This window comes from Mustela nivalis (genome assembly GCF_964662115.1).
Source record: "Mustela nivalis genome assembly, chromosome: 4".
NCBI lineage: Eukaryota > Metazoa > Chordata > Mammalia > Carnivora > Mustelidae > Mustela > Mustela nivalis.
Genome location: NC_139023.1, coordinates 148,566,762 through 148,590,823, shown reverse-complemented (window position 1 = coordinate 148,590,823; position 24,062 = coordinate 148,566,762). Strand labels below are relative to the sequence as shown.

At 45.6% G+C, this 24,062-nt stretch overlaps 1 protein-coding gene across 4 annotated transcripts in view; it reads left to right on the top strand.

The window, feature by feature from the left end:
- Positions 1-24,062, top strand: part of SCARA5 (scavenger receptor class A member 5) — a 119,407-nt gene that overhangs the window by 20,646 nt on the left and 74,699 nt on the right. For all 4 annotated transcript variants that reach the window (XM_082728015.1, XM_082728017.1, XM_082728016.1 and 1 more), the window contains exon 3: positions 8,653-8,781. In XM_082728015.1, coding sequence (XP_082584141.1) covers positions 8,653-8,781 — 129 coding nt within the window. The remainder of the gene's footprint in view (positions 1-8,652; positions 8,782-24,062) is intronic.

Here is a 24,062-nt window from a genome sequence, read left to right as displayed (position 1 = left end):
CTAAATAATGGTTTGGTTTACCCAGTAAATCTGCATTTCGTTGATGAGTGTCATTTGACCACAAACAGCCAATAGATGTTAACTGAGCTCCTGCTCTATGGGCCCGGACCTGTGAGATGCAGAAATGAGTCACAGACACTGATCTCCGGGAGCTGATGCCCTGTGAATCTGTATTTTTGTGAATTGATTTATGGATATGACTATTCACATTATTACCTGTACCTTAATTGGCCAGTTTCCCAACAAAGCTCTATGATGATAACTGTTGCTGGTTCCAGGCCTTAGCAGGTGACAAAGGGTGAGGTGAGGTCCATCGTCTTCGCTCTGATCCACTGAACCCCTTTGGCGGCTCAGCCAGCTCTGTTTTCCAGCTGAGGCCACGAGCTGGAGGCTACTGAGCCTGTAGGTTTCAGGGACACTTCCTGCTTGGTCCCGTACAGGTGGCATGCGTTGGGATCTTAGCCTTCCTCTTCCAAACCAGATACCCAGATGGCCCTCCCAACTCAACTGGGGGCATTGGGGGAATGAGACGGGTTGTTAAATGTATCCATTCCTGCCCTGAGCCTGGACCCATTCACCAGATCAAGGCGACCAGCCGGCACCACCAGCAACCCGGGAAGAGCAGGGACTTACAACTGAACAGAGCTGAGCCCTGGCTTCCACACTGCAAACACATCATCAGATGACTTATTTCCTCTGTCAAGGGGCCAGGAGAAAAATTGGGAATCTTTTCGAGAGGGATCCAGGGCCATTCTGTAGGAGTGTCTTTTGGCCTGAATTTAGGCAGAACCCTAAGCCCGCTGTTTGAGTGACTGCACTGACAGCATTTCTTCTAATCCATGCCCTGCCATGTATGTCAAGAGTAGGGCATCTTCTACTGGCCCAGGACCCACTGCTGCTTCCTGGGGACTCCGTGGCCCCTCCCTTCCTCCTGGGTCCCTGAGACCGGCCAGCTCACCTTGACTGCCCTCATCTCCCCTCCCACCTGGCTTTCTCTCTCCATTCCTCAGCCCAGCTGCAAAATAATAGGCGCCCCAGCCAGAGTCCCTTCCTCCTCCCACTTTCCTCCTACTGAAAATAAGCACCCAAGCCCTTGTTTTCAAGAATTTTTATGCAGAGTAACGTGGGAAATAGATAGGGACTGAGAACAATAACAAATACTGTAGGGACATTACAAAATTGCAAGATATCTCTAGAAGTATGAGAAGAAACTGTCCTAGATCATCACAGCATCTACACTGAATTAGCTCTGGCCATCCTGCCCTCCACGCAGCTCCATTTCCTAGAAATGGATGTGAATGTCTCAGACTCATCTGATCATGCAGAAGACCGTGGTCACCTTTGCCTGTCACCCTTATCTGCCTCGGGGACTCAGATCTGTGGGGCCACCAGGCACAGGTGACTGGTGTCCTCTGGACAGCAGCTGGTGGTTCAGGACCCTCCCAGCAGCTGGTGGTTCAGGACCCTCCCAGACTTAGGTCAGGTTTGAGGGCTGGTGCATGGCTCTCCCCCGTGGTGTCTCTGCCTCACACCCTCCTCTTCCCCTTACTGAGGAAAAGCAAAGAGTGGTGCACGTTCAAGCCCGAAAGGGACAGCAGCTTCAAAGACAGAGGTTATTTGGGGCTGCCGAGTACAATGAACAATGTGAGTGGTGAGTAACCAGAGTGAGGATGATGAAGTCAGCCTTGGGTGGTTTTAACAAGATCCTTGGATGAGATGAGCCCGGAGGTCCCTCCCAGGAATCAACCCTTATTTCCAACTACTGTTTATGAACTGTGGGACCGAAGAGAACAAAAGGAAAATGACTGGAGTGTTTGTTGTTGGTAAAACTGAAGTAGGTGACCGCTGAATCACTTGCATCCTGTTTTCTATGTTGTTTGGAACCCAGTTCTTTGGAATGAAGTGAATACTCACTTTTATCAATTTGTATTTTTTTAAATGGGAAGAAAATAAATTCAAACAGATAACTCCTCAAATGCACTATACTTATGATTAAGAAATTGAAAACCTGGGCGCCTGGGTGGCTCCGTGGGTTAAGCTGCTGCCTTTGGCTCAGGTCGTGATCTCAGGGTCCTGGGATGGAGTCCCACCTTGGGCTCTCTGCTCAGCAGGGGGCCTGCTTCCCTCCCTCTGTCTCTGCCTGCCTCTCTGCCTATTTGTGATCTCTCTCTGTCAAATAAATAAATAAAATCTTAAAAAAAGAAATTGAAAACCTATTTTTTTCAAGGAAAGGCTAAACTGATGACAGAGATAGCTCAGAATGTTTTCCCGTGTCTCACAGTTAACACAAGACAGAGGCAGGCTATGAACCCACGTCTACAGGGCCCCAAACTCACACTTTCCCCCTGCAAGTGTATGAAGAAACGGGAAATCAGAATTGCGAAGGCTCCCACCACAGTGTGTCCCTGACACCAGGGACTGTCTCCTTCTCAGCTCAGCAGTCTGGGGATGAGTGGCTTAGAGATAAATTTTCCTTTTCTGTTCCTTAACACTTGCTCCCATGCCCCTCCCCACCCTTAGCACACAGTACTTGAGCCCAAACTCTTTGCAGGATCAGGGAGGCGGGGAGACTCTTGTTGCCATGATTAAAAGGAACCTTCACACTTTTAACCTGGGAATAATAAAGCTGTTTGAGAGAACCACATCTGAATGTGTTTTATTAAAAAGGAATCAGAATTAAAAATCTAAACTAAGCTCTTACAATAGTGAGGCTTTCATGGATTTTCCAAGAATGTGTCTTCACATTCTCTTTTGATATGACAAATGCCTTACTCCCAAACTGTGTATCTCAGTGCCATAGATGTGTGATTTCATCTGGAATCAGAATCAGAAGATACAGGGGTGGGGTTCAGGCCCCAGGATGGCTAAGAAGTTCCATGCACGATTGCCCTACTCAGCCAGGATTAGCGTCAGTTCAGCCCTAATGAATTGCTCCCACAGTTTACCTACATGGGCTCTACGTGGCAATCTGATGTCGTGGGTGTGCAAGGAAAGCCAAGATTTTGTTTAATTTAATTTAAGACCAAATTTTTGCCCCAAAATGTGTTTTCACAGCCATCGGAAATGTATCAACTATTCGCGTAAGACAAATGTAAGACAGGACCTTTGCAGCAAAAATAAATGGTTTACACATGTCTTCAGTCTTGCAAAGAACCTTATTGTGGTCCTGCTGTGTGCTGGTTGAGAGGTAGAGAGCAGTCAATGAGACCCACCTTGCCCCCAGAGGACCTTTTAGACACGTTGGCAAATAGGTGTAAATAGACAATTGTGAATAATGAGGTTAGTGCTAGCAATGTGGGCAAGGTTCTGACATCATTTTTTTAGTGGCACCTAATCCCTAACGTTCTACCTTCTAGAGTATTTTTTTTTTTTTAGATTTATTTATTTGAGAGAGAGAGAGAGAGAGAAATAGTGCAAGCGGGGAGGAGGGCAGAGGGAGAGGGAGAATCCTCAAGCAGTCTCCATGCTGAGCTAGGAGCCCGATGTGGTTCTCAAACCCAGGACCCTGTGATCTCGACCTGAGCCGAAATCAAGAGCCAGCCGCTTAACCAGCTGAGCCACCAAGGTGGCCCCTAGAATATTCTTAATCTTGAACATCTAAAAAGTTTGGCTTTGCTTCTCTATAAAAGAATTCTCCTTCTCTATAAATGAAACCAATTTCATCTTGCAGTTTGCTGTTGTACTGTGATTTAATTACTCTTACAGAAATTGGTATTTCTCAGAATGTGGCTATATACAGTACAGCCATGCTCAAGAGAACTTTAAATGATATATAGGTATTAATTTGTTTTTTTCAATAGCTAGGGGATTTATTTTAATGTGTCATAGGAAGATACTAATTGTCCACTTACAATGATACAAAGTGTCCTTCACAAATAAGTGAAAGCTCAAAAAAAAAAAAAGAGTGACTAAATAAATAACAGCCTAGAGATACTGGACTGTGGCAAAATCGTGCAGGCAATATGCAGACAGAATGTCTGGAGGTGGGGAAACCATGGATCTGCTTCCAGCTGATCAGGAAGCCATAGGCCCCATGCTGAGATAAACAACATCTTCCAGCCCGGCACTCAGGGGCCCGCTCTGCAAGTCACTGTGCATTTAATTTTTGGTTTCTACTTGTTTCCTTGGAGCCACTGGTCTTGCCCTTCCCAAGCCCCCTTCTCTCGGTTTTCTGATCTCCTGCAAAGCCACCCTCTCTTCAGGAGGCTCCGACAAGATGGAAAAACCTTTCTCTTGATTCCCCTAGATCTTGGAAGAGTTTTTTGTTTGTTTTGTGTGTGTGTGTGTGTGTGTGCCATTTTCTCCCTCGATCTGGTCTTGTGTGCGACCATGTCGGCAAACAACAGCTATGTTTAATAACTAACAGCTTTGCCTGCCACTTTGCTCATAACTGTTCTCACATGGAGGAAGAAAGTTTCCTTCTTAAAGTCACAGTTTTCAAATTAATAATAGCTGTAAATCAGACGATGATGCTGATGGGGAAGTTAGTGGATTCTAACTCATCTAGAAAGGCCTGTCCTTCTCAGCCCTGCTGAGTGGCTGCCTTCTTCATGCACAATCTGGGAACCCCACACAGAATGAGTCACTGTCTCTGCCACGCAACACTGGACTTGGGCTATCCCTCTATTCCATCCCAGTTTCGTTCACACCTGTGTAACCGATGCCTGTTGACATGCCTTCTTTCCCTCAGATGTGAGCCTCTGAAGGGTGGCGGCCGTATTTTAATTTCTTATTCAACAAATATTTTGAATGCCTGCTATGTGCTGGGCCCTGGGCTAGGAACTGGGAAGATGGAAGCAAACAGGATGACACTGTCTCTCCCTCATGCAGCTTGTCGTCTGCCTTTTATGGTGTCTATCAGAAGTGTATTAGCTATCTGTTGCTGCATAACAAGTTACTCCAGAACTTAGCAACTTAAAATAACAAAGATTTATTATCCCAGTTTCTGAAGAAGCCATGGTTTTGCAAGGAAAGCCAAGATTTTTGTCTACTTTTTCAGATCCAAATTATATGTTTACGTGTATATGTGTTTACATATAATCTGGCAGGAATCTGGGAGCGTCTTAACTTGGTTCTGGCCCATGGTCTCTCATGAGACAGCTGGCAAGATCTTGGTCAGAGTGTGGTTATCAAAGGCTTGATTTGGCTGGTGGATCTGCTCCCAGGCTTACCGACATGGGTCTCAGTTCCTTACCAAGTAATCTCTTCATTGGGTGTTCATGACATACTTCCGGTTTTCCCCTGAATGGATGTTCCAAGAGAGAGAAAGGGAGTAAGGAGAAGCCGCTGTGTCTTTTGTGCAATCTCAGATGTGACATACTGTCACTTCTGTGGGTCACACCAACCAAATCCTGGTGCAGTGCTGAAGGAGACTACATAAGGGATAGGGTTCAACGAGAGCCATCTTGAAGGCTGGCTACCACAGTAGGGCAATTGATAGTGGGTGGTCAGTAAATGCCTGTGAAAGTTTTTACCTCAAGAATCCATGTCAACACTTTTGTTTTTTAAATACACTTTATTTTTTCAGAGTGGTTTTAGGTTTACAGCAAAATTAAGTGGGAAGTACAGAGCATTCCCTTATACTCCCTGCCTCCACACGTGCACAGCCTCTCTCAACATCCCCCACCAGCGTGGTCCATTTGCTAGAACTGATGAACTTACATTGACCCATCCCTATCACTGAAAGTCCACATAGTCTATGTTAGGATTCACCCTTGGTGTTATGTATTCAATGGGTTTAGACAAACATACAATGATATGTATCCATCATTATTGTATAATATGGAATAGTTTCACTACCCTCAAAATCCTGTCTTCTCCTCCTATTCATCCTCCCTTTAGACCCTGCCTTTTCCAGAATGTCATGTAGAATCATAAAGCATGTAGCCTTTTCAGGTTGGCTTCTTTCACTTAGTAATATGCATGTAAGTGTCCTCCATGTTTTTACATTTTTCTTTTCTTTTTTTTCTTTCTTCTTTTTTTTTTTTTTTAACAAATAAGTGAACATATTTTTTGCCTTGGTTTTACTGACTATATCATTTTGGAGTCTTTTTAATCTTCCAATAAGCCTAAATAATTTAAATGGTTTACCCAGCTAACATGCTGCTGCCACATTACTTTAAAAAGTCAGTAAATGTGTTTTAAGCAGACTTAGTAACTTGTCTTTCCCCTGAATCATCTTTTTTTTTCCCCTTACAATCACATTCTCTAGCTAACTTGCCAGAATCATTCACATTCTGCTTGTCTAATGCATTTGTGGAGAACCTCTGTTTGAAATTCTTATATGTTATACTGAAGGCAGATTTTGTTTAATGTACAAAGTTGAGTCTTGCTAAAAAAAAAAAAAAAAAAAAAAAAAGATGCTCTCTAAGAAGAGGAGGCCTGTGTTGTGCATTAGTTGATGAAGGGACCTGTCACCAGTGAGTGCTGGTTATTAAACAGAAGCCTCAGATAAAGGGGAAGGGAACCTTTCTTTCTTGATGGGAAAAAATAGAACTAGATCATTGCAGTTTTCCCCAACAAAGGCAATGAAGGAAGAGCCCAAGATTGGTTTGGGATAAACATCAGGATAATGGCATTTCAGCACGGGAATCTTCTGACCCTTCTCAGCAGTTAGGTGGCCACTGGCATCATCTAAAGAGGAAGCGGGAAGTAGAGCAGGAGGGCTGGGACAGTTGTCATGATAGCAAGAACTTGTATTTGTTTAGTATCCAATGCTGTGCCTCCCATTCTGACTCTAGGAAAACAGCCTCATCTCTACTAAGTTGCAACCAGGGACCCAGCAGCTCTCATGAGAACAACAACAACAAAAGGCAAAATGCAACAAGAACCCTTCAGATTCAGGAGCAAAACTGCTTATAGAGTCTGTTGTGTAAAAGGGATAGAACATTCTGGAAAAGGAGACTTAAGGGAAGTTAAAAAAATGTACTCTTCTCGAGTCTTAGTGGAAAAGCAGGTTAACTTTTCAAAATTTGCTAACAGTTAAGGGGTGATGAGAATGGTGTTTGACTTTGTATTTCTTTAACAACTTGCTCCAAATTGTACCCGATGTTTTATGGAATTATTATGTAATTGTTCTACTTAGCTGTTTGAGCAGCAGTATTTTTAGTGAAATGGAGTAAGTGAATGGGAAAATGTTCTTTACTCAACACTACCTCTGGGGAGCCAGGACACAAGTGTGGTCACCTATCCTCTTGCTCTCAGTAACCAAACCTCCCAAAGGCCCCAGAGGTGATCATGGTACCTGAGAGGTAATGAGTAACCCTTGAAGCATCTCACTAGCAAACCCCCAGTTGCCAAGGAATCACAAACATCATTACATCTTTAAAAACATTTCAGAGGGGCACCTGGGTGGCTCAGTTGGTTAAGCATCTGCCTTGGGCTCAGGTCATGATCCCAAGGTCCTGGGATTGAGTCCCACATCCGGCTCCCTGCTCAGCAGGGAGTCTGCTTCTCCCTCCCCCCTCTTCCCTTGTGCTCTTACTTTCTCGCTCTCTCAGATAAATAAATAAAATCTTTGGAAAAAATTTAAAAATAAATAAACATTTCATAATATCATTTATTTTGACTTTTTTCTCCTCCCACATCTTCCTCCATGTCTAGCACACTCCAATTAGTTAGCGACGTTGTCCATCCCAGGAGAGGGAGAATAATCATAATAGAGGCATGCATGTTTTGGGAAAGATGCCCTCTACCAATTCCTGCCTGCCCTGCTGGAAGTTAGGGCAAGACAACCTCTCTTCTTTCCACAGTCCACGGATGAAGCAGGTGGAAGTTAGTGACTTCCCGGCCTCTGCCCTGGCCATCTGAGAAGCGTGCCTTGAAGGAGGAGTCCATCTGTAAACTGAAGGGGTTGGACTAACAGATCCACGAGGTCCTGTAGAGCACTGATATTTTTTGCCATTCCGTATTGGCCAGAAGCTGATGAGCCTCATGTAGTTTCACGGAATGAAGTTACTATGTCTTCTCGTTAATCTAAACCTGTGGTTGCTAACAGGTGGTCAGATCTGGCATGTAAGCATGTTTTGTTTACATTCCCTAGTGTTTTGTAAGTTTTTTGTTTTTTGTATTATTATTATTTTAGTTGTCAACACTTTAAAAGTAGGGCAATTTCTCAAAATTGCTTCTGGCTTGTCTTGAAAATTCTGTCCGGCAACACCTGGCCCTTACCCCTCCATCACAACCTCTACCATACTGGGTGTGAGCTGTCAAGTTCCCCAGGGCCACGTGACCCAGTTTGTTCATTTCCCTCCCTTTCTGGCCTCTGTAGACGTTAAAGTTTGCAACCCCCGTTTTAAATTTCCTCCATATTCTCTGGGCTCCATGGGACAGTGATTGTTTTGTAAAGAACACATATTGCAGCCTATCTGAGCTTTTTCTCCTGCTTTTCCTGGCTCCAGGAGAGTGGGTTTGTTGGGCGTATGAGCTGTGGGCATGCCTGTCTGGCTCGTTTATGAATGCAGAAGGTGGGAGAAGAGTCAAAAGCTCAAAAGCTTGTCGTTACAGCTGCATTACAGATGTGCAGAAGGTGTATGAGAGGTTCTGTGTGAGCATCTCCATGCATCAGGAGAGATGAGACCAAAAGAAAAAAAAACCACTATGGGGTATTCAAGTGTTTCATTTTTCTCTCCTCTTCTTACCTTTATTGTCTAGGTCCATGCCACAAGCGACGAACAGGAGGCTGCTGCACCCAGCTGGGCTCCCTGTCAGCCCTGAAGCATGCAGTCCTCGGGCTCTACCTTCTGGTCTTCCTGATTCTCGTGGGCATCTTCATCTTAGCAGGTAAGGGCACCCTCTCCTGGTCTGACCTTTAAGCATGCAGCAGGCGGTGTGCGGGGAGCAAGAACAGATGGAAGCCCGAGAGGTGGGGCCTCTGCTCTTCATTTCCCCAGTCATAAGCCCGACCACTGCGCCTGTCACCATGGAAACCATGAAGAAGGACACTGGCTGGTATTTCAGACCAGCGAACTCTTAGCAGCATTGCCCATTTCATGTGGGATTAGGAGTTGGCAGGGGCTATGTGATCTTGGGAGATCCTGAGTCCAGGAGCAGAGACCTGTCTGTTCCCAGTGGCTTCTGACTTTTCCCACATCACCATGGGACTTGTCCATCACACTGGTCCTCTGTGGAGCACTGTGCTGTGGTTTGCACAGAGACGGCTAAGTCCCTTTTCCTGAGGATGATGAAGATAGTCATGAGACATTTTGCTGCTGAGACTAATCAGAGTCATAATACACCTGTTGTCATAGTACACCGTTTGCAATTACTGGGAGTGGGATGGGTTTGCCCCAGGCAAGTTGGGTTCTTCTCCCTGGTTTCCATCTACAAGACAGGCTGGTCATATGCTAGAATTGGGAGCACATTCTATGGCAAGACAATGCAGAGCTCATGGACTTAGAAAGGGATCAAATGGAGGACCCCGCTGTTTTGAGCAGCCCAGCTCACCACTCACAGGTTACCCCACCATGCTATAGATGGTGTAACAGATATAGACAGAGGTTGTGGTAGTCTCTCCTGACTCCCACCCACCTTTCTCAATAGAGGTATGTAGGTGTTGATAAAGTAAAGCCAAGGGATCATTTATTTCACCCTCACCTGTCCTACATGGGTGCCTGCTTTGTGTCAGGTTCCATGCTAGGAGTGGAGACACGGCCAAATAAGACCCATGGGCTTCTTTTAGGGAGCTCCCAATTGGGAAACAAAGCAAAGGTACACAGATAGAGCCCTGTCCTAAGGTAGAATGGGATAGGGTTGATGACGGGGACCATATTTTGACACAGCAAATGCTGTGGTCATCTACAGAAGGCGCACGTGGTGCAAGTGTGGGTGTTGCATGGAGGGGGTTAGTCAGAGCAAGGCTGCTGGCCAGGCTGAGATGACTTTGACTGTTGAGGGTGGGGTCCTTGAGTGAACTCTAGGACAGGGATCTGGAGGTTAAGCACTTGCAGATGACCCTTCACTGGACATCGTGAGGCAGATGCCCTGGACCTCACTGGTCTTGTCCTACTTCCTGTCAAGTGAGCATAGTCAGCTGGGCCCTGTAATGGGATGTTCAATGCGGCCTTCATCTTCGGGGTTCTACACTCAGGGCAAAGGGCATCATTAGGGGTATTGTGTGTCCCACCACCCATTGACCTGGGGGTGGAGGGGGGGCGGCTAACAGCAACAATGAGAGAAACTCATGATTCATCTCAAGGACCCAGGGCTAATATCCAGCCAGAGGATGACTTGAACATGTTCTTGGGCTGCTCAGTGGGAGATTGGGATCTGGGTTTTGTGGTCTTGGCAGCCACAACCATAACAAATTTCCAGAATTTTTGGAAACTGTTTCAGCCCAGCAGGAAAGCTAGGCTATGGTATTACAATCCCTCTGCTGAATAGGAACTTTTAGGTGACAGAAGAGGGTCTCGAAGAGAAAGCCAGACACATGGGGACCCTGGAGCAGGTCTCTGGAGCCTGGAAGGCCTGGAAGGCATCATCTCTTGGGAAGAGGAGACCTGCCAGGGAAGGAAGGTTCTTGTCTAGTGCCTGGAGGGTTGCCATATGGAAAAGAACAGGCGTGTTCTGTGTGGCCTCAGAGGGTAGAAGTAGACAAATGGGTGATATTGTAAGGACGCAGATTCCCATTCAAAACAGAGGAGAGTTCCTAACAAGTAGTGCTGTCTGGCATGATGCAGAAAGACTTTCCTCCTGGCTTAGTCAACTCGGAGGTTGAATGGGATTTATGATGACATCCTGGAAGTTTCAGAAGGGAGGGTAGAACATGGTTTTCCAATCTAACCAAAATGTTGCCACGCCTCATTAGCTATTCCGTGTGGAACCCTGGGGAGGATACTGATCATTGTGATTACCTTTGAGCCTGAAGTTTCTGGGTACCAGATTGCCTGTGTGGCATGATAGTTTGGGGTAGATTTGAGTAATCTGATGAAACAGAGCATCATACTTTATCTCTTGGCTCTGTCCCTTCCCCAGGTCCTTGTCTAGAAAATCATGTGGGCCCCTGGGTGGGGCTCGGTGAGGGTGGCCAATGAAAAATATAGTCACCAGCTGCCTCTCCCCCAGGGAGGAGACTTAGGAATGTGGTGGACAATTCTAGGGTTCTTTAAGGAGATCCTACCTGACCTTAGGTAGGAAGCTTCTTCAGATTACCCTGATTGAAGACCTCCATTGGTGCTCCTTTTATGAAAATATCAAAACCATGAGGAGATCCATGATTCAGTGTAAACCAGAGCCTGCCTGGCCTTGCATTAGTTCTGCTGTGGCTGCTTCCCCACCTTGGACAGAACATGTTCTTCATTGTCCTGCCAAGGTTGCCTTGCACAAGAGGTGCTAAGGACTGAATTGTGCCCCCGCCCCCAAATTTATATGTTGAGGTCGTATCCTTTAATATGATGGTATTTGCAGGTGGGCCTTTGAGAGGTTATTAGGTCATGAGAGCAGAGGCCTCATGATAAATTAGTACCCTTATAAGAAGAGATGGGTGAGGAAGGTGGAAAGGGAAAGGAGGGAGAGAGAGAAAGATCTTCTAAGTGAGGACACAGAAGAAAGGAGTCATATGTAAGCTAGGAAAACAGCCCTTACCGGGAACCAAATCAGCTCACTCCTTGATCTTAGACTTTCCTGGTCTCCACAACTGTGACTGATAAATGTCTGCTGTTTAAGCCACTTGGTATTTTTTTTAGTAGCCCAGGCTGACTGACACGGGAGGATCTCTGTCTGAACCACTCTCAGACTTCAAGGCCTCCTTGTTGATGCAGAGATCATACATCCTACTACTGGATGACAAAATCATCCACTGCAACCAAGTACCATGTCTGACAAATGCTTGCTCTTACCATGTTTCAGTATTGCGAAATTATAGCCTAACTACAGAACAATATTACTCTTATAAAACCTCCTAGGAGACTTGTCTCAGTTCATCTCTTCATCCAAGTATTTGAAATAGAAGGTAAATACTATACCTCCTATTTATGCATCGTCTTTGCTTCCCCTGTCTGATCCAGCCATCTGGATTTAAATTATTTTCACCCAAACTATTTTCTCATTTGGGCTTTCTACCCACCATCTACCTATCCGTTCCTGACCAGCATCCTCTTAGGAATTTTCCTGATGTTCCCATAATATTTCCAGGTTTTATGCACACAGCCTTCCAACATCTCTCAAGGAGGCTGCGTCAGTCCCTTCTTCCCACCCTGAAATTCCTCTAAGATTTTCCATCTCTTCAGGTCATTGCTTATGACCTGGACTGATGGTTCCCTATTATGTGCTTGTTGTGTTTCACGTTCAGTTTGGGACAATATTGACCATTGGGCTTATGTTCATGAACAAGAGAGTTGAGAATGGATGGTCATGGGGTTATGAGGTCCTTGGTCCAGCAATTTAGGGAAGATGTGATGGAGTGAAAGTGTTAGAGGAGGTTCATTGTTATTCATGACTATTCAGGGACATCACCGTGGTGACAAGGGATGGTCATGAAGAACAACATCTTCCACCTTGCTCCTGTTATGACACTACTAGGGAATTGCAGTTCCTGCGGTAAAAATGTAATAGCAGAAGGGGGAAGTGCAAACATCTCGGTCTCTGATTTCTCAGGAAGCTGGAGTTTTATGGCCATGTAGACTACAGAGCTGGAACAGGGAGAGTTCCTGTGACATGGGTTAGGTTGAGTATTGTGGGTTAGGATCTCAACATATGAATTTGGGAGGATGCAAACATTCAGTCTGTAGCATGGGAATAAAAAGGATAATGAGATGTGATTTCTACTCTGGGAGAGTTTAAAATCATCAGCAATCAGCACACATACACGTTAGGACAGTGTGATGTGGCCACTGCTATTTGCCAGAGGAGCGTCTGCTTGTGTAAAGGAGAGGGTGGGGAGGCTCTGACTCCCAAGAGATGGAATGGCTGGAGACAGCTGGACACTAAGTGATCCAAATATCCTTTGAACTGAACACCTCTTTTTTTTTTTTTTCTTTTGATCACCTCATTCCAAACAGGTTTTTGACTCTGAAGTCAGAGAACAGTGTGCTCAGAGACCATATCCATTTATATGGCCAATTATTGATTTCATTATGCATCTCGGAATTGAGAGTGTGATGCTCTTGGACTTTATTGGGACCACCTGTTGGAAACAGTGCCACGAAATCCTCCTCTGTGCTTATTGTAGGGGTGCTGTGGAGGATGTTGTTCATTCCATTACACAACATCAACACATGCAGAAATTATTTTCTGTCTTAGTTGCAGAAGGAGGTATGCTCGCCTTGAGGAATTAGTTTGTTTTCACCCAAGGAGACTGTGAATCTGAAAGTAATTAAAGTTGCTTTCAAGAGGCAGTTAATGCAAACCAAGAGTGAGCTGTCATCCCACTACAAGATGTATGAATTTGAAGGTAATTAAAATGAAAACCTGGAGACATATCTGTGGTCCTCCTACAGCTACTGTATAGACTTTCCAGAAAGCATTTTTCTGTTTGTCTCGTTCCTACTTCTATTTAGCATCTCACACACGTCCTTTATCTTATTCACATCTGTTATCTTACTGTATTTTCTGTATCCTTGTAAACTGCCTTTATCCTTTTTGGAACAAAGAAGGGCGTTATGCACAATTTTTGAAAAAATTCTGCCTACTCTCTTCAATTCTGCAAGTGCATGATGTTTTTAAAAATGCAAATGATAAATGAATGAGTGAGTGAATGAATGAATGAATGAATGAATAACAGAGACATGGAATTTTGGAGGAGATCTTATTTGTTGGGGGGAAATAGGATTATTTCAGTTTTAGTCAAACTAGTATTTAAATGGCATGGTAAATACAGGATCACCACTCAAGGACATGGGACTGGTGGAAGAAGTGTGTAATTAATTATATTACTACACATATTCATGGTGTATACTGTGCTGGCATTATAGCATTTAGAGAGAAGAGGAAGACAGGCAGCCTCACACAGTACCGTATACGGGGTAACACCGTGGACTTTGAAGACAACCTGGGTGGGTTTGAATTACCTCTTCTCGGTTACCAAAGATCAAGTTACTTGATCTTTCTCTAATTGACTTTCGTCAACTGAAAATGGGGAAAATAATTATGTCTGCATCATTGGGTTGTTATGAGATTGAAATAAGTTAACATATCAAAAGCACTTTGAAAAGTGGCTCCTGGCACCCAGTAGGCACACTAGAAGGAATACTGTTGTTATTATAGTGGGAGTACTACCACTACTATGGGTATTATTACTCTTGGGTTTTTTTTTCCCCTGGTTTTCTTTGCAGTCAGTTAAGCTTGATAGTGGAAACTGAGAGTCAGAAAAAACTTGGGTTTAATCCCAGCTCACCCATTAACACACTGTAATCTTGGGAAAAATCACTGTCTGAACCTTAGTACACTTAACTGTAAAGTGAGCAGGTTGGACTAGGTCAGTGTTTTCCAGACTTTTTGACCATGACCTACGTTAATAAATTTTACATCACAGCTAGTTCACACATCCCACCCATAATCCAACTAACCTTAAATGTGAGATGAATGCCTATGATTTTCTAGTCTATTCTGTACTTTTCATTTTTTAAAAAATACTGACAACCCTTGCATTCATGTCATGATCCAGAAATGATACAAGCCATCATCTGAAAAACAATGGGCTCCATTTATCTTTTAAACATTCTTTTTTTTTTTTTTTAAAGATTTTATTTATTTGTCAGAGACAGAGGGAAACAGAGCGAGCGAGCACAGACAGGCAGACAGTCAGAGGCAGAGGGAGAAGCAGGCTCCCTGCCGAGCAAGGAGCCCGATGTGGGACTCAATCCCAGGACCCTGGGATCATGACCCAAGCCGAAGGCAGCTGCTTAACCAACTGAGCCACCCAGGCATCCCTCTTTTAAACATTCTAAGTGAATAGCTATAGGATATAGGCCTTGAGGGAAAATTTCTGGGTTCACATCTGGCCTGTGCCTCTGACTGAATCTTAGAGCAAAAAGTTTAACCTCTCAAATCCTCAGTTTTCTCATCTATCAAATGGGATGACAATAGTATACCTACCCCCTAGGGTTGTTGTAAGGATTAAATTAATTTATTCATGAAGTACTCAGTAAATATTAGATATCATCATTATTAGTGTTGCTATTTAACAATATTGTTATTACCATCATTATTAGACAATCAGAGGAATTTTGTTGTCTGAACCGCCAAGGGTCAGAAGTGTGCTTGTTTAGACTGAGCACCCACTGGTTTTGTCTATAAAGAGAGCTTGGTATGCTTGGTGTGGTGGGAGGGTGTGCACTCATAGCCCACCCGCTTCTAGTAAACACACCCACAGGGGAAGCCTAGATCTTCCTAGAGCCTGAGGGATCCTGGACTTGCTGTGACAGTGCAGGGCTCAGCATGCCAAAAAATAGGGTAGGGTTTCCAGCACTGCATCTCTTTGGGTGGGGTGGGAGAGAAGGAGCCAGCCAATTCCATGGTGCTATTCCCTCCCGCAGCTCCCCGAGAACGCAGCCTTGCAAGGGGTCTCAGAGGACATCCTGTACGAACTCCCTTCCTCCCAGGGCGAGAACATCCCTCCTGACTTCCCAGACAGAAGAAGTATTGCATGTCTATTGAAGAGCAGCCACAGGTGACAGGAACTCTTGCCCAATCCTCCTCCAATGGTCCACTCATGCTGTTTCTAGCTCGTCCTGCAGGAACAGCTCCTAACGAGGCTTCCTCCTCATCCTCATGATTGCTCTGCAGCGAGTAAAGAGGCTAAGCGAGCCTCATTCTTTCCACAGCGGCTCTTTAGATCTGGTTAGGAGACCTGCGTGTGTGTGTGTGTGTGTGTGTGTGTGTGCACGTGCGCATGCCTGTCTTCACACTTGGCGTGTTATGTAGAAATCATTGGTTTGTGTGCCTGCTCCCCTTTGTGGTCCAAAACAAACCTCCTTTAGGATAAGGCATTGTGTTGTGTTTGGCCTTGTGCTCCCGGTGCCTAACATCAAGCTCTACACATAGTAGCTACTCAGCTAACGCCTGGCCTCCATGTAATGGCCATCCTCCCTCTCCCACCTCCACCCAACAGATTTTCGTGGAAAACACAATTAGACACAGCACTGTCCCTGTGTTCTGGCGAGGGCACCGTGTGCCGAGCTGTGGCTCATTTTGATCTGGACACTGCACGTGTGCTGATGTAGCCTAAATTTGCACGAGCTTTGCTCATGGTGACTCACAGTAAGACACGACACCGCATCAGAATGATGGGATACTATGCAGCCATTAATAATCATGGCCGTTTGCCAACACCACATCTCTTTCAAAGGAGATATTGCCTAGTGGGGGCTCCTCCATCCCGGGTCAGTTTGACTGACTTTTTGCTGGTTTTGTTGTTGCCTTAACTTCCATGCAGATCTTGTTAGGCATCCCAATTAAATGTCATCACACTGGGTTCTGCCAAGTATTGCAGCCTGTTGGATCAGTCTGAATCTGGATTTGGACAGCTGTCATTAAGCTTTCCCTTTCAAGCTTGTGTCATCGGTCACATCTGAGCCAGTATCCCAATGCCGTCTCCGTTCCGTAGCCTGCCGCCACGTGTGCAGGATATGACCGAAGGCACACCAGCACGCGCACATTTTATTGTCCTGTGAGGTGGGATTCCTTCAAAGACCCCTCTCCCTCTACCAGCCTTTTTCCTTCAACCTCGACCCCATTCACCTGAGACTCTCCCTTTCCCCCTGCATCCCACCTTGGCAGCGTGAGCCTTCCCAAGCCATCAGTGCTTTTCCAGCGGAAGGGACTCGGGGCTCTCCCTAGCTCCAGGCAAGTGAGAGGGAGAAAGAGGAAGAGAATTTTGACATCCTGACTTCTCCACAAAAGATTCCATGACCCAGGATGAAGAACCTGTTATACCCCTCTTACTTATGCGGATGCTTCTGACCTCCCCTAAGGTGAGAGAAGTGGGCATGAGGGAAAGTCCCCTGCAAATCTGACACTATGCTTGTCTGGGTCTCCAGTCAAACTGTTACAAAATAAGATAGGACAGTGCAGAGGACCTATCTCAGCTACATCTCCCTGGAATCCTTCCTCTAGACAAAGGCCTATAGTTGGCTATTGCCTGTTTTGGCCAATAAAGTTTTATTGGCACATAGCTGTGCTCATTCATTTATGACATATATTGTCTATGGCTGCTTTCAAGATGCAGCGGCAGAGCTGAGTAACTTAAACAGAGACCATATGGCCTAATAACCAAAAATTGTTACTCCCTGGCCCTTTACAGAAGAAGTTTGCCAACCTGCCTTTAGGTTTATACTGACCACTAAGCAGCCCTTCAATCTTTCACCTCTGGATTGTGCTTTATGGTTTTCAAAGACTTTTCGCATATGACATGTCATCTAATTCTCCTAACAATGAAGGAATCCAGAAGAGAGTCCAAAGGTATTACTGAACAAACCGAGGCTCAGGGGAGATGTGCATGCTGCCTCCTGGTCCCACAGAGGGGGAGCGGAGCCTGGACCTTGGATGATAGGATTGCGTGCAATTAGTACTTCTCTTACCCAGTCTCCTGTGGGAGGCATTAACTGTGGTCCAATAGCAAAGCTTCTGGGCACTGGAGTCAGCCTGCCAGTTTACACATCTTGGCTTTCCCACTTAACTGTGGGCTCTTGGGCAAGTTATTTCAAACTACCTGAAACTTAGTGTCCTCATCGATAAAGCAGAAGTGATAACACTCCCTACTTCTAAGTGTCATGATGAGGATGAAATGGGTTCTTCGATGGAAACTGCTTATAATCGTCCATGCACATAGTAGGAATCATCAGTGTTTGTTAGGGGATTTTAATTGAATAGAACTCCCTCCGACGATATCCTAATCCAGCCCTCATTTCATCATGCAGTATAGAAAACATCAAGAGAGACTTATCAGCTGCTTTGATTTCTGTCCAAGGAGCCAGGATTGGAGGAATTTTTGGAGGCACTGTGAATGCAGCACCCAGATTTTGCTCAGAAGATGAACTTTCTTATTTAAGCAAGAGTGGATGTCGATGGACTTGCTTCCTTCTACAGCTCACATTTCCCTCTGTGTGGCTCAGCCTTCATACTTTCAAAACCTGCCTTTCTGTCTGCCTTATCGTTCTATCTTCTGCTTGCATGTGCCCGAGCTATCAAGTAGATGTTGTCGCTAACTGAAGACTTTGAGTTTGGGCTGGGATGGAAGCCAAGCCGCTCACAGGCTCTCGTTCTCCACCCTGTCGGGGAGAAGATAGAAACTCTCAGCATTTCTGTTAGGATTTTGTAGGCATTGTGCGTTTTCTGCCCCTGCCCAAGAGCTTGGAGCCCTCTTGCATTAAATCCAAAACAGCAAGCATTTGTTGAGTGCCAGCAATGTGCCTGGGACTGAGGCACAGGGAGATATGAAGAGAAATAAAGAGCGGTCCCTGACATAAATACCTTACCAACCGGAAAAGCAGATGTGAAAAAATAAAAACAAACAACCCTGTAAAATATGGTGCAGTTCAAAAAAACAGATGGTTTAGAATGAGGCAAACCAGAATTCAAACATCAGCTTGATCACGTGTGAGTTGTGATCCGGGGAAATGATTTAATACTCACTGGAAAAAAAAAACCATTAAAATGCGGACAATAATGATCGCTTGCCAGTATTGTGACGATTCACTGAGCTAACACATAAAATGCCTTGCACAATGCCTGACTTACGCCGGGGCTCAATAAATGTCTCCCTATAAATCTCAAAAAAGAGGTACTAACATATTCAGAGAAGTTCTCATTTAATTCAGGGAAGCAATCCATTGATCTCCTATGGTGCTCTGCTCCCCCCTGTTTCACCTGTAAATCTTGGAATAACAAGTAGCTCAGTCGTTGACCTTCTTCCCTTCATTCATTGAGCTCTCTTGCTGGTGCCTTTCATCAAATTCCATATTTCATCTTTGTTCTCACACTGACTTTTGCCACAAATCCCAGACTAAAATGTTCAATTACCTACTTGGACCATCTCCACTTGGCTATTTCATAAGCATCTCAAACTCAACATGGGACTTGACTTTCCCTCCCAAAATTGTTTCTCCCCAATTCTCCATCTCTGTAAATGACACCAAGATTTACCCAGTTGTATCAACCAAACACCAAGGCATCCTTCTAGATTTCTCTCCCCTGCCTCCCATGTTCACCCTATGAGCAAACTCTGATGGACCCCATCATCTCTCACCTGCACCCTTCCAGTTGCCTCCCAATTGTGGAGAGTTACCAAATAAAAATACAGGATGCCCTAATAAATGTGAATTTCAGTTAAACGTTGAATAATTTTCCAGACCCATGAGGAAGGATAGCAAAGCAGAGAGCTTCTCACATAACCAGCTAGTCTCAAGTCTGTGGGAATGTTGATAGTGGTGGTGGTTGTAGTGGTAGTGCTGGTGTTCGTGGTGAGTCATGGCCCTCCCTATCTTTCTCTGGTTCCAGGAGAGGTTGGTGGTGGCCCATTGTTATGGCCTCCAGTAGATGGTATGTTTTGTCTTCTTAGAATAATGTCCACCTTTCACCCATGGCCTCCATTTCTGAGAAGTTCCTCAGAGATGGGAAGCTGGCCTTCTTGGCCCCAAAGGCCCTTCCAACTGGGAACCCCTGTGGTCTGATGGCTGCCAGGCATCCCAGAGCTCCTGCCCCTCCATGTGCAACTTTGCAAGAGCCCCATTCCCTGAGATCCTTTTTAGAGCCATTCAAGGGATCCAGGGAACTCAGTGGGAGGGAGGAAAGCCCCTCCTGCAGTCCTATTCCACAGCCTCCCCTCCTTGGGAAATCCCAGAAGAAAGGCTGGCCCAGGCTCTGCTCCAGCTCAGGGGTCATGGGTAGCCTCTCCCAATGGTCTCTCGCCGTGCTTCTCTCTAATGGAGCACCTGTCTGAGCTCAGCTGTCATCTAGTAGCAACCTGGAGCCAGACCCCCTTTTTCCAGAGATCCCCATCTTGAAGAGGGGTGTTTGGAACCCCCCTCCCTGACTTAGCATCTGCAAGAACATGGGGAGGGCAGTGAAGGTGACCGAAGTGACTCCCAGGAGGCAACAGTGCCAGTTCCCAGGACGGGAAACAGATTCATACAGGGCTGCCCTGAGTCACCCTGGGAGGGGTTTCTTCCACACAGGGCTTTGTTGCTCCTTCTTGCTGTTGTCAACAATGAGAAGGCCAGTTGTCCTCTGTGAAACATTTCAGCATATTATCTGCCAGAGTTTTGGAAAAACTGCATCTTTCCGGGAGGAGTCTGAGGAAAGGCATCTCTTATTTACCCATTAACACTGTCCCTGACCATTAGCTGGGGCCACTGAGCACAAATAAACAAGCAGATTGCCTAAAGGAAGTCAATGTCCTGTCAGGATCTATAAAAGCAGTTTATATCCTTTGGCTCAGAAATCCTACTCCATTGGCCCGAAGGAAATGATTACAATGAAGGAAAATGACATGTATATAAAACTCTTAGCAACGTTATGCATGATCACTCAAAACTGGAAAAAACCTAAATGTCCAATCTCAGCAGGTTGTTTAACTCAATTATGACAAAACAACACAAAGGAATATTGCATAGCCATTCCAAATGCTGACTAATAAGCAACATGGGAGAGTGTTTAAGAAGTAATGTTAGGGGAAAACACACTGCCCTATTGCTTTCGTGCCCTCAGTGTGCAATGTGCAAGCAGATATGGTTCAAAAGGAGGGAGGGGGTACTGGGAGGAATGAAAACTGCTGGTGGCGCGAGAGCCTTATTGGTACACATTCTTCTCTTTCAATGTCCTCTAATGTTGGTGTTTTAATAAAGCCATCCTTTTAAAAAGCCACAGGAATCCTGCAAGCCTGAGAGGCACCTAGCATGGCTCTCACTGTCCTGGAGCCATCAACCTACTCTCAGGTGGGGCCAGCGGGTCTCTCCTTATTTATTCCCCAAATGTGTGCACGGTCTGCCCCAACCTGGGTGTAGAGGGCTGCCAACAGAGGCTCCCTCGAGTCCAGGACCAGAGGACACCCCTGCAACAGATGGAGAAGCTGGGCAAGTGCCCCAGGGGCACGCAGAAAGGGAGAGGCCGAATGACAAAGGAAACCAGAGCTGGGAAGGATTAGTCCTGGCCTCGACTTTGTAAATGAGACCAAGGCTGGGGTTGGGAAGTGTCTTCTTCCTCCTTCCCCTTGCCTCTGGGACTGATGGGGACTTGTGTCCCAGGCTCTGGAGGCCCCCAGACTCCTGTTCCTCTAGGAGGGCTCTGTCTTCCCAGGCACCCTCCTCAGGGGCCCCAGCTGTCACCTCCACCCAGATACATGCTTTCTGGAGCTTCCCTTGGTTCTTGAAGCTCTCAGTGCTTGGCGAAATGATTATTTCTTCTAATAACTTCTACCTTCTTTGGGGGTGAAGTCATTCTTCCAGGGTAATGGGAATATAGTCAAATGCTCCAAGTTTCTCGCTGAACTGGTTTTCTTTTTCTTTTTTCCTTTCTATTTGTCTTTAGCTCCCTGCCCCAGCTTTATTGGGCAATTGACCAATAAAAATGATATGTATTTCAGGTGTACGACGTGTTGTTTTATTTACATAGGCATTGTGAAATGACCACCGCAGTCAAGCTAGTTAACCTCATCAACCTAACCATCACCTTGCATAATTGGGATTTTTTGGTGTGTGGTGAGAAAACATCATGTCCACCCTCTTGGTAAATTTCAGGTATACACTACATCTTGTTAACTACAGTTTCCACGCCATATATTCGCTCTCCAGAGCTTATCCATCCTGTATAGCTGCATCTTTTTATCCTTTGATGAACATCTCCCCATGTCCCCCACTCGAAGCCCCTGGGAGTCACCCATAAAAACTCCCTGTTTTTATGAGTTTGATTTTTTTAGCTTCCACCTATAAGCAAGACCCTACAGTCTGTCTTCCTGTGTCTGACTTATATCACTCAGCGTCACGGCCTCCAGGTTCATCCATGTTGTCGCACCTGGCAGGATCTCCTTATTTTTCACGACTGAACGATATTCCACTGCATGTCTATACCACATCTTCTCTATCCCTTCATCTGTCTGCAGACACGGTTGAGGTTGTTTCCATGTCTTGGCTATTGTGAATAAGGCTGCAATAAATATGCGGCTGCAGATACCTATCTCTTCAAGTTCCTGTTTTTATTTCCTCTGGGTATGTGCCTGGAAGTGGGATTGTTGGTCCAGAAGGTAGTTGTCTATTTAAACTTTTTTGAGAAACCTCCCTAAGTCGTTTTCCATAGAGGCTGCTCCAGTTTGCATTCCTATCAGCTGCGCACAGGGCAGACTGTTGTTTTTTTCTCACTACCCCCTCCCCCACCTCCATCCATGTCAGGAGCATACCTCAGTGCTGTGACCCGTGTTTTCAGGTATGTACCTCCTTTCACAGATCCTGCCCCCTCGATTATGGTCTGAGGACTTCAAGTCCCTAATTCTTTTTTTTTTTTTCTTATTAACATATAATGTATTATTTGCCCCAGGGGTATAGGTCTGTGAATCATCAGTCTTACACAATTCACAGCACTCACCATAGCACATACCCTCCCCAATGTCCATAACCCAACCACCCTATCCCTCCCCACAACTTGCCAGCAACCCTCAGTTTGTTTCCTGAGATTAAAGTCTCTTATGGCTTATTTCCCTCCCCGGTCCCATCTTGTTTCATTTTTCCCTCCCTTTCCCCATGATCCCCCGCCCAGATGGGCAACTGCCTTCTCAAGCGCTCCCTTTGCAGTACTCCTAGGCACCTCCGATTCAACACGCCCAAACCCAAACTCAAGTCCACCTTATGGATATATTATCATTTCTTAACCAAATCCCTGTTGTTGGATGCTCAAGTTTCCAGCTCAGCCTGAGGGCTGGGACGCAACAGTTGGTTCACAAAGATGTTATTCTGTGGCTGACCAAGTCCAGAAGGGTGCAAAATTGCCCTTTTTAGCCCAGGATCCAGTGGAAAAGGTGTGGAAAGAGGAAAGGGCTCCTGCGACATGTCACCCATGGCCCTTCACTCTGAAATTTGGGGCCACTCAAAGGGTCCCTTTCCTGACCCTTGCCAGAGCCTCCCTGTTGCTTTGACTACCTGGTTCCATAGGCCCCTTCCCCTAGGTCTTTTAGATCCCTCCTCTTGGCAACCTACTCCACCATCCCACCCCCCTCCCACCCTACTGTTTCCTCATAGCCTTTGGTCCTGGTTATCATCTTTGAGGGCCATCTGGTTTCCCTCTGGATTAGGCTGCAGAAAGAGGGAGCAGGATCGTATTAGTTTCCTTGAGCTAGTGTAACAAAGTCTCACAAACTGGGCAGCCTAAACAACAGAAACTTATTTTCTCACCATCAGAAGAAGCCTGGAAGTCTAAGAAGATGGTGGCAGGTTTGCTTTTCCCCTGAGGCCTGTCTCCTTGGCTTACAGACAACAACCTTCTCTCTACGTCCTCACATGATATTTTCTCTGCATATACATCTCTGGTCTCTCTCTTCTTATAAGGACCCAGTCCTGTTGGATTAGGACCCCACCTTTATGACCTCATGAGGGAGGTACATAATTCAGTCCATAACAAGGATGGAAAAAAAAAAAACCACTAGTTCTACTTTAGGGATCAGATATCTGTGTGCATCAGACCTTGTTCTGCAAAAGTGGGCACCAGCCTGAGGGTTCAGGGGCCGAGGTCAGCAGTGCTTTGCTGGGTCTACAACCCATGACCTTAGGTGGTGGCAGCAAAGGCAGAGAGTCACTGTTCACCACCTTTCCAAGGCCTTTGGTCCATACAAACTGGGATCCCTAGCTAGACCCTCATATTCAAACTTGGTTGATCAGAAAGTGACTGTCCTCATGTATTAGTTTCCTAGGGCTGTCATACCAAAGTACCCCAAACGGAGTGGCTAAGAATGGTAGAAATTTATTTTCTCCCAGTTCTGGAGACTCAAAACTGGAGTCTCAAAATCGAGGTGAAGTCCCAAATCGAGGTGTAAGTAGCTGTACTTCCTCTGGACACTTTAGGGGAGAATACGTCCTTATCTCTTATAGCTTCTGGTGGTCATCAGCAACCCTTAGTCTCTCTTGTCCTAGAGATACATCTTTATA